A 10,943-nucleotide genomic window follows, 5' to 3' on the forward strand; every position below is an offset into this window, starting at 1 on the left:
TTAAAACTTTAATCCACCCCCACCCCCCCACCCCCCCACCCCCCCACCCCCGCCATCTAACTGAAGTTCTTCGGCATAGACCAAGCTTTCTTCACGGTGGCTTGGTTTGGAACTCCTTCCTTCCTTGCTTACGGTGCTTCCTGGGAAGAGGATGGGTGGGCAGGGGTAAAAGTACTGTTGCATTAGCCACAGGAGAAGAAACCTTCCTTTCCTTGATTTGCAGTTCTAACCTATGTTCCCTGCCCTGTCGCCATGTGCAGTGGTGGGGTAGCGCCACGAGCGGCCCTCTGGCCCCCAGGTCCATCCTGACGTTCACTCTCCCTCACTCCCGAGAGGTCTTCAGTCCTTCTGGCCCTTTGACCTGGCCTCGCTGCCAGTGTCCCCGCCACTAGATGCCCGGCTCCAAAACACCATTCATCTTCAAAAAATCCTGTGTTTGTTGTGCTCCATCGTGAACCCATCTAGTGAAGGCACAATGCTGCTCAGTTGCATGACTCTCATTTCATTCCCTTCTGGGGCGTACTGACATTTTGCAAATGTGCATGCTTTGCAAGGAAAGCTGCAGAACTCATATTATACTATAACCTGATGCCATGTTACCCATGACCTTTTTTTGTGTAACTAAGTATGAATCCTTTGGTTGGAGAGAATGGACTGTCACTTGCTGTGTTTTGTTTCAGGGAAATCCATTTCTGAGGACCACTCATGGCATGTTCCTGACAGCCCTTCCTGCCCCAAGCATCGCTACAAACAAATGGGAAGTGATAGGAATGTACAAACCATCCCCTCAGATTCCAGCACTCCCTATAAACCAGCCTATGTAAGTCTTGACTGCACTGAGAATATAACCCAAGTGCATTAGTAGTTGAAATTCTTAAGAGAGAGAGAGATTGGTGTATGCTGCGTGTGCTCACTTTCAAGGGGGATTTTGAGCTGGTTTTCCCATGGTGACAGTATCCCTGCTGAGCCGTCCATACATCATTAGAACCCTGGCAAAACATACTAGAGTTAAAGACTGGTTTCTGGCCAAGAACGATCTTTGTGTACATGAACATGATGCGTCAGTGATTATTACTGTTGAGTCAGTCATCCGTGCAAATAATGGAGAAGCAATATACTGGCTTTCCTGAGCTGCTCCCAAACTGTGTTCTGTTTACATCTTGACTGCATATCCTATTCAAAACATTGTGACTTCGTATTCAGGAAGATTTGACCATGTACAGTGGTAGACATAGGTTTGATTCCTAACCCCACCAATAAAGTGCTCTGGGGCCACAGCACTTTGCCTTGCCTCCGTAAGCCTTCCTCACCTGAGGATAAACCTACTTTCCATTAATTGTTGTCTGTGTTGATTTGTAAGAATGTATAAAGAAGGCCCTTAGAAGTGGTCACTGTTACGATTATTACTATTTTTACTACTATATGTGGTTCGTTGTTGTTGTTTATAACAGTGACCATTCCTTCTTCATTATGGTTTCCTCGGGCAACATGAGTCCTTGGTATGCTCTGGCTATGCAACCTTTGGGGGCCGCCAGCCTAGGATTTAACGTTGGCTCCAGATCAGCCTCAGCACAGAGGACTAGGGAGGAGTGAGTTGAAATTCAAATGTCTCTGTGCACTTTTAATCATCCTCTTCTAGAGAAACCAGAAGCGGTGGTGGGCATCACTGAATTAGTCCGCCAAGTGCCCACTGTGTCTAAGAATGGATAGTGCTAGATAATTGGAGAAGCTTCTGCCTGTATACGGTCAGGCCCAAGTCATTTGATAGTGGGCTGCCATGCCCAGTTCAGCAGCTCTTCCTCTTGCTTAGTAAGCAGCTGTCAGTTTTAATCTGCCCCTCTGTGATGCGGAATAAGACCTGACAGTCGTGGGGAGAGGGAGGGACCCCAGCACCTCACCTTTGCTTTGTATCCAGGGCCACATGGTTTGGCCTCCCCCAGCATTGATGCTTGTGTTCCTCCACAGTTTCAAAAGCCTCCACCCTTTTCTGTGTGCCTGGAACCAGGCGTGTCACCAGAAATCTGAAGGGGGTTGGCGGGGGCGGTATTTTTTTCATTCCACACAAGTAGGCCATATGGACACAAACCAAAGAAAGCATGGCTTTACTAAAAAGGATACCTTTATTTTTGGAAAGTCCTGAGATAATAGGCCAGTCAGCTCTGCACTAACAGAAGAGTCAATATGTGCAGTGAAAGATAAATGCTCGGTAATGAATGACCCCCGGAGGCAGATTTGTCCTCTGTGTTTCCAGTTCTGGGGATAATCTGCCAACCAGCTCCACAGAGTGACGAGGAGGGATGACTAAATTTTGTAAAACACTCTGCAAAAGCGAAAGTGTGCACACAGTAACAGCCTGGTAGCTCAGCGGTGGTTTTTAGCTTTTTTTTTGCATGTTTCATTTGAGAAGTGTTAGGAAGCCCCAAATTAGGCCATTTTATTTCCAATACTGACCTCTCCCCTGCTCCCCCCCACCAGTCTTGGTCTTTACTAAGGCTTTATTTCTGCCGTTGGCTCTGCTTGCTTATAGATGCACCCAATAATCTCCATATTAATAATCATTATATATTAAAAATAATTATTAATCGTGTAATATTAATATTAAAAGGAAAGGGATCCTGTATCTTCATTTCCTACCTATTCCTATGAACCAAGATACTCTTCATACAGCCTTTGAAATTTATAAGTGGTAACATAAAAATCGGTTCATTCTAGGTAAAGCTGCTGCTATCCCCAGGCACTGACGGTGGCAAAGAAGGTGCCAGAGCCTTGAATGGCAGCTCACAGCAGGAAGACGAGGGACTTGCTGCTCTCACCGGGCAGCAGTCAGGTACAGATAAATTAGGCCGTTGTTAGGACAGGTCAAGGCTATATTTTGGGTCAGCTGAGCATTTAAGTCCTTGCTCGACAGAACATTAATTAAGAATTGACCAACTGTAATCCACCAAAACAGCTAAACTTAGTCTACGGCAGCCATTGTTATTTTCGAGTCAGCTGACTTGTAGGGCACCTCGCTGGCTCAGTCAGTAGAACATGCAGTTCTTGATCTTGGGGTTGTGAGTTTGAGCCCCACGTTGGGTGTGATTATTTAAAAAAATAAAAAAAGTTTTAAAGCAAAAACAGAATCAGCTGACTTGTATTTACGAACCAATTCCTAGGCTTTTTACTTGCAAAACTATTCTTTTTTTTTTTTTTTTTTTTAATGTTTATTTTTGAGAGAGAGACACCGAGACAGAGTGTGAGTGGGGTTGGGGCAGAGAGGTAGACACAGAATCCAAAGCAGGTTCCAGGCTCCGAGCTGTCAGCACAGAGCCTGACGCAGGGCTCGAGCCCACAAACTACAAGGTCATAACCTGAGCTGAAGTAGGATGCTCAACCGACTGAACCACCCAGGTGTCCTTCAGAACTATTCTTTAAATATTGACCAATGAGAGGGGTCGTGGGAAGAGGGATGGGCTAAATGGGTAAGGGGCATTAAGGAGTCTAATGCTGAAATCACTGTTTCAATATATGCTAACTAATTTGGATGTAAATTTTAAAAAATAAAATTAAAAAAAAAATAAATATTGACCAATGAGCCTATATGAAGTGCATATTTTAATGTCACTTGTATATAAAGATCAGACAGGAAGATGATGACCAAAGAGCAGTCAGGTGGCTCCTCATGAGACCAGTTCAATGATTATAAAAGTAATTATTCTCCTAAGCCAAAAGTCAAACTGATAGAATTGACCCGATCATTCATGAACCAGAAGAGAAAGCGCCGGAAAACAGCATAAACTAAACTGCTGAACATTGGACTGCAGTACATGTTGGCACCATGTTGGGTCTCATAGCCCGTTCCATACCTCATCCCAGCCTTTGTGGGAGGGTGGTGGCACCGGCCTTGAACCACAGCAAGGGGACGGCAAGGACTCCTGAAGCCAAGCCTCCTGCAAGGAGCATCCCCTTCAGGTTTTGCCATCCTGACCCTGGACTAGCTGGAGACCGGGAAATCTGTTGGGGCTACTGCTTCTTTTTACCGCGACTTTTTATTCCAGGCGCCTTTGACAGATGGGAGCTGATTCAAGCACAAGAACTTCACAATCAACTCAGGATGAAACAAAACTTGGAACAGCTCAATTCCAAGATCAGCGACATCACCACTTGGCTGAAAAAAACCGAAGCAGAGCTGGAAACGTTAAAGATGGCAGAACCTCCCTCTGATATCCACGAAATGGAGCTCAAAGTGAAGCAGCTCAGGGTGAGGGGGAGGTGTGGAGGGAAGAGGGATCCAGAACGTGCATGTGGACGCTCGCTGTGCAGGACCAGCACGTGACACCTGTCAGCGGTGTAGGTGGCAGGCTGCAAGCAGGTGTAGTGCTCAGTCTGTCCCGTTCCACTTCTGTAACGGGCAAGGACGCAGATGTAGGTTTTTGTTTTCATGCAGAAGATCATCCGCACATGATCCCAAAGCCCCCAGCGGTGCTGGGGAGGTGCATCTCAGATCCCCTGTGCTGGAAAGATCCGACTTCAGAGACCCCTCTAGACTTGTAAGGAGGTGCTAGTGGGCACCACCAGGCAGCTGAAAAATGCCCTTCCAAACTGTGCAATCCAGGCTGGTGGGGGAGCATTGAGAGTGGGGCGGGGGGGGAGGATCAGCTCACCTGCTGATGAATTCTGTGGGCTGATGTGGCTATTCTGTTACACAGTTACAATTTGTCACCCACATAGTCAGCCATTGCCCCACTAGAACTAGCCAGGGAGCAGGGGAGAGGCAGTTGGAGCCCTGCGCTTTGGCCGGGGGGCAGGGGAGGGCGGGGGGGGGGGGCGGGGGGGGGCCTGAGCCTGAGCTCCTAAGACAACCCAGGGTAGGGGTTTAGGGTACCCAGGCAGTCTTCACATGGGTATTAGTATTTTACTTTGTGCATCAGTATATCTGGGTTAACTATTCACCCTAAGTAATAATACTTCTGTGATATCAAGGGATTCGTGCAGGTTAACTACATGTACTTTATCTGAAAGACTTCTAATGTGGTCCGGAAATAAGCCAACCAGGACTCGGCAGGGTCTACTCGTGCCTGTGGCTGAGTCGACCAGCCAGGAGCCGGGCCTCTACTCTCAGCCTGGCCAGCCAAGGTCACTGACCTTGTGAGGCAGCTCCTCACCTGATACCGCCCAGCCAGTTGAAAGCAAGTTGGCTCTTGCTTCTGCCGCCACAGCTCAGAGAAGCATTTGGCAGATCCGTTCCCCGCTGAGGTTCAAATGAACCCCACATCGCTATTTTCAGAATGCCTAACCCAGTCTTTTCCCTCTGCGGTAGGAAATACTAAAAGCCTTTGACACCTACAAGGCTCTAGTGGTCTCCGTCAACATGAGCAGCGAGGAATTTCTGCAGACTGAGAGCGCGGAGTCCAAAGAGCTCCAAGGTCGCGTCGGCCAGCTGGCGCTGCACTGGGACGCGGCACAGGGCGCGGTGGAGAGCTGGAGAGCGGGCTTACGGAGGGCCCTCGTGCAGTGCCAGGTACGCCGGCCCCCAGGCCCGGCCCACATGGGTGGGAGAGGCAGATATTTTTATCCTAGTCAGGATGCTTTGGCACACAAACACGGCTTGTGTTAGGAAACATGTGCTTTATTGTTTTGTTTCCAAGAGGCTCAGCTGCTGTCCCACCCTGTGTCTCCTGCTCTGCCGCCCCGGCCCATTCTTAGCATAAGGGTTCCAGCGAACATTCCAGTAGGTCAGAAATGCCGCCCCACGCTGCCCCATCTCTGTCCTTTTGCCAGGAGGACCGTATGTGTAGCAGAGCGATTAAGAGACCTGGCTCAGAACAAGGAGTGGTTTAACCCAACCCTAGAGCTTTAGTAGCTGTGCGACTCTGAGCAAATCACTGTGCCGGCTAGACCTCTGTTTTCTCATCTGAAAAATGGGAATCATGTTAGTCCTTACCTCACAAGGTAATCTTAGCCCAGCCCTCGGCACATGGTAAATGCTCATCCCGTGTGAGCTCTGACCCCATCTCTGGGAACGCGAGCCCCACCAGCAAGACCCCGTGCCCATGTGTCCCTGGGCCACGGCCTGTCCCGTTGGGGTGTCTCCCTTTGCCGCCGAATCCAGATTTGTGGAGTCGTTTGTGTGGTCTTTCTGTGTCATAGCAGGTGTGGCGTTGTGAAGCCCGGCCTTTCTGCTCGCACTCGTCCCTCGACATGCATCATGCCTCCTGGGACCGTGCCACCTGCATCCTCTTTGCGGCTTTCCCTTTTCCTTGTTTGGGGGCCCTTTTATTCATCGGATAAAGACCAGAGCAAATACTATGAAGGCCCAACACATCAAGCTGCTTCTCAGCACACCTGCCCTCAGAGAAAAGGCAATACTATGACGTGTTGTGTGTGTGTGTGTGTGTGTGTGTGTGTTTAAAGGACTTCCACCAGTTGAGTCAAGATCTGCTACTGTGGTTAGCGAGTGCTGAGAGCCGGAGGCAGAAGGCTCGTGTCACGGACCCAGAGGCAGACCCCCAGGTGCTCCTGGAGTGTCAGGAAGAACTGATGGTAAGTTTCCTCCTAAGGGGTCCTGCACTGCCGCTGGCCCCTGGCAGGTGAGGACTCAGGGAGCTGCCCCTCGTGTTTCTTGGAACAACGCCAGAGTGACGTTTTGCTCTCGTGTTCCAGTTGGTATCAACTACTAAGCATCCCTTTGTAGTAGTTCTGAAGCAGGATGGCTTGCAGAGATGAAGGGCCAGGGCTAAAAGCAGGAAGTCCTTAAGACTCTCGGGAACAGGGGACGTAGGGGTTTAGCAATATCCTGAGAAACATGAGGCCGTTTGATTAGAAGTATTTTCTCCTTTGTGAATATCAGGACTCACGGGGAAAATATGCTCAATTACTCCACAGACACAATAAGCTATATGAGTTTTCTAAATCTGCTATTGAAAAGTCTTATTTCTTGAAGGGTAGTTGTGTTTTCATATATTTATTTCACTAACCAGGTGACTTTCTTAGCCATAAGTTTGTAGGTGATTCAGTTATAAACAGTTTAAACTTAAAGTACTGGTCATTATTTTAAAAGCTTTTTTTTTTAATGTTTGCTTAGAGAGAGAGGGAGAAAGAGAGGGAGAGAGAGAATCCCAAGCAGGTTCCGCACCATCAGTGCAGAGCCCAATGCAGGGCTCAGTCCCACGAACCATGAGATCACGACCTGAGCTGAAAGCAAGAGTTGGACACTCACCTGACTGAGCCACCCAGGTGCCCCTTAAAAAACATGTTTATAGGGGTACCCGGGTGGCTCAGTCAGTTGAGCATCTGACTTCAGCTCAGGTCATGATCCCACGGGGTTTGTGGGATCGAACCCCACATCAGGCTCTGTGCTGACAGCTCAGAGCCTGGAGCCAGCTTTGGCTTCTCTCTCTCCCTTTCTGCCCCTCCCCCACTCACATTCTGTCTCTCTCAAAAATAAACATTAAAAATTTTTTTAATAAAAATAAAAAAATTTTTATGCTAAAATCCTTATAAAGCCCCACTCTCAAGAAGAGTGCCGTCCAGTAAACTTTCTGCAGTGAAGAAGATGTTCTATATCTGCACTGTCCAGTCTGATAGCTACCGGCCACAGGTGGCTGTTGAGCACTTGAAACGTGGCTACTGTGGCTGAGACTGAATTGTAATTTTAAATCGCCACATGTTGTGTAGTGGCTACCAAAAGGGACAGCAAGCAAGGTAATCGACCACACAGGCTGATTCACCAGACACATGCCTCTATTCCTATAAAGTATGCTTAAGCTGCTGTTTCTCAACTTACCCAATTTAGATTTTTTCGTTGACTTTGCTACTGCGGTGGACAAAGGTCTAGTCTTCCCCTCACTTCTTCCAACTCCCCCAGCCTCAAGTTGTCTTCAGAATGAGAAGGAGTGGAAAATAGGGGCAGGGTGTCACCTACTTGCTGCCCAAATGATGCTAGACTTGCAGACACACCCAGGTACATAGCTAGTAGAATGTTCTGGAGTTGACCACCACCCATCATCCATCCCGGAACTGTCCTGGCACTAAGCAAGCGCCATCTGGCCACAGTAAGCAGCGGCTATTTTTATTTTTATTTCACACATTTTATTTTTAGCAACTGAAAAAGGAGCTCGTGGAACGTGAACCTCAAGTAAACACCTTACAAGAGCTTTCAAACAGCCTTCTTATTAAGGGGCATGGCGAAGACTACATTGAGGCTGAAGAGAAGGTACATGTTATTGAGAAGAAACTCAAACAGTTACTTGAGCAAGTGTCCCAAGACTTAATGTCCTTGCAGGGCAGCCAGGTGAGTCCACTTGTGGCTTTTAAATACGTGTGGTATCAGATGCCAACAGGAAAGCAGAATGGCAGGCCTCGCTGTGGGGCAGAGGCTATAAGCACGTGGTCCGAGTGGCGCCTCGAGTTCTGCCCCTTCTACCTGGGCGGCCTTAAAAAGTTACACAAACTCTTTGACGCGTTTCTGTCCCTTACAAGAGGGAGACAACAATATGGTACCTACCTGTTCGTATGGCTGGCGTGTGAAAAACCAGTCTAACCCCTCTATCATTTCTGTCTTTCCTTCATGCGTAGTAGACTTGAGAGTACTCCTTCACCGTCCAGGGCGCTCTCTGCTGCCCGCCTTCTCATTTTTCTACTTTCTTGTCTTTAAAATGTGATCCAACTCAGAACGAATGGATACCCATACCATGGCTTCACCAGACTTGAGGGAGGCCCACCCCTCCATTCTAGAGTGACATTTCTACCTGTACAGCCAAGGCTATAGTGTGTTGATGGCCACATGATCCTTCAGCACATCTGGCAAGCTGTCAACCCTTGATGCAGCTAAACTCGGTCTCCCCCCATGTGTGCTATGGGTTTTTAATGCTGTGCTTGGCCTTGCCTTGTTTACATTCCTTTCTGACTGGAGAAGTCTGTGTTAAAGGGCTGTCTCTTCCAGAAAGATTTGAGCTGGGGGAGGGGTGAGCAGAGCAGTGAAACTGCATGAAGCACGTTTTGCGCTCTTGAGATTACTCAGAACCTCTGTTTCCCTGAACTGAACCCTTGGGGTGTGGATTTCAGAACCCAGACCCATCTCTGCCCAGCTTGGACGAGGTAGACTCTGGAGACGAGCCTCCAGCTGCATCCACACCAGCTCCCCAAGCCAAGGTGAGAGCCCCTTTCTGCCCCGAGAAGCACGCTGGTTGTTTTTCGAAGTTACTGAGATGACAGGAACTGGAGACTCCGCCCCCCAGTAGGCTGTGAAAGATGGGAGCCCTTCTAGTGTTGTTGAAGGGGCTTCCTGATCTCTCCCCATTAACAACAGATCAACAAACTGGACCGAGAAGCTCTTGTCACTTTAACAAACCCAATGATTTCTTACCTCCTGGAGTATAATCTCAAATGTATTTGTCTGGTTTCAAAAGCTTGGCAGAAAGATGAGCTAAGGAAGGTGTATAATTTAAGAAGGAAGGAGGTTTTATCATGGACAGGACTAACCAGTCTTCACTTACTAACTGCGTTGTTTTTATCCAGCAGTTTGGAGCAGAGAGGATGACGAAAGACCAGAACAAGGCGGACAGCAGGTAGGGGGGATGCAGTCACAGAAATGAGTCCTTTCTTCCACACATGCACACACACACATACACGCACCTCACCAGTCTTGCCAATGCCACACTCCAGGTGTTTGTAAGAACCCAGTTGACTTGTTTTCTTCAGTCTGGAAAGGGGCTGGGCTGCTCTTCCAGGACTGAACCTCAGTCGTGGGCACCCACTTTCACGTCAGGCCCCGGATGTCTCACCTAACACAGGCAGGGGTCAGGTAGCTCGAGGGGGTGCGGTGTCCCGAACCTCCTGCTCACCTCTTCACCTGGTCTGTTGGCAGGGTGCCCGGCCCCGGCAGCTCGCGGCCACGGCGCTCCTTCCTGGCGCGGGTGATCAGGGCGGCGCTGCCCCTGCAGCTGCTCCTGCTGCTGCTGCTGCTCCTGGCCTGCCTGCTGCCCTCCTCGGAAGAGGACTACAGCTGCACGCAGGCCAACAACTTCGCCAGGTCCTTTTACCCAATGCTGAGGTACACCAACGGGCCGCCCCCCACCTAGAGGCCCCGCCTGGCCTGCGGCACCTCACCACCGCCCGGCTTCGGCTTCGCGGGTGCCTGACCCGGCCCCTGCCCCATCTAGCGGCGGCGGCGGCGGCGGCCGGGCTGGGATCTCGCCTCGGACACCGCCCTCCAGGCTGGCCGGAGAGGGCTTCCGAATGACATTCTGCCCTGGGGGCAGGGAGCCGGGCAGCGGGCGCCCCAGGCAGTTTGACAAAGCTCATTGATGGGTCTGGGATCTCTGGAAACTGCAGCTGCCTGAAGAGCCGAGCTCTCCGCCAATTCCGATTTATTTGAAAAACGACGTTATTAAAATGTACCTACTCTGCTCAACGAACAGTAGCGTTCACCCCACGTTACCGAAACACGCTAGCGGATTCCACCTTAGAAATGGTTCAGAAACTCACGTGCACCCTTAGCTGGTTGACTGAAACAATCATATTTAAGAGATTTAGAATTAATTTTACTCCAATCAGCTAGCAATCTTGAGCTACAGGTTATAAACCAAAATGTTCTGTTCTGTACTTAGGTCTGCTCTTTTATATTGCTTTAAATTTTTAAAGAAATTATATTGCATGGATGTGGTTATTTGTGCATATTTTTTAACAATGCTGGATCTGTATGAATAATGTAAACTTTGATTTTTTTAAAAGAATCAGATTTTAGCTTGACCTTTTGACTAATGTACAGGAAATGCCAAACTACTTGATAGGGATGTTTTTGTAAGTTAATTTTATAAGACTTTCACATTTAAAGTGATGCTTCAGGTTTTGTTTAGCTGTTTGGCCATGGGGGGGAGGGAGGTTGTTACAGAAACTTGAAGCTATTTGTGGTATGTACAATTCAAATGTTTCTCATTAAAACAACCATACAAATACCCATA

The 10,943-nt window shown here is 48.7% G+C and overlaps 1 protein-coding gene across 12 annotated transcripts in view; it reads left to right on the forward strand.

The window, feature by feature from the left end:
• Positions 1-10,943, forward strand: part of SYNE2 (spectrin repeat containing nuclear envelope protein 2) — a 342,246-nt gene extending 331,303 nt beyond the window's left edge. For 8 of the 12 annotated variants that reach the window (XM_058739283.1, XM_058739285.1, XM_058739281.1 and 5 more), the window contains 9 exons: positions 681-820; positions 2,713-2,827; positions 4,038-4,240; positions 5,300-5,500; positions 6,394-6,522; positions 8,081-8,272; positions 9,046-9,132; positions 9,499-9,548; positions 9,848-10,943. In XM_058739283.1, coding sequence (XP_058595266.1) covers positions 681-820; positions 2,713-2,827; positions 4,038-4,240; positions 5,300-5,500; positions 6,394-6,522; positions 8,081-8,272; positions 9,046-9,132; positions 9,499-9,548; positions 9,848-10,061 — 1,331 coding nt within the window. In that variant the 3' untranslated portion in view covers positions 10,062-10,943. The remainder of the gene's footprint in view (positions 1-680; positions 821-2,712; positions 2,828-4,037; positions 4,241-5,299; positions 5,501-6,393; positions 6,523-8,080; positions 8,273-9,045; positions 9,133-9,498; positions 9,549-9,847) is intronic. The other 4 variants (XM_058739280.1, XM_058739284.1, XM_058739286.1 and 1 more) reach the window with 3 other exon arrangements.

Source organism: Neofelis nebulosa, chromosome 7, assembly GCF_028018385.1.
Source record: "Neofelis nebulosa isolate mNeoNeb1 chromosome 7, mNeoNeb1.pri, whole genome shotgun sequence".
Classification (NCBI taxonomy): domain Eukaryota; kingdom Metazoa; phylum Chordata; class Mammalia; order Carnivora; family Felidae; genus Neofelis; species Neofelis nebulosa.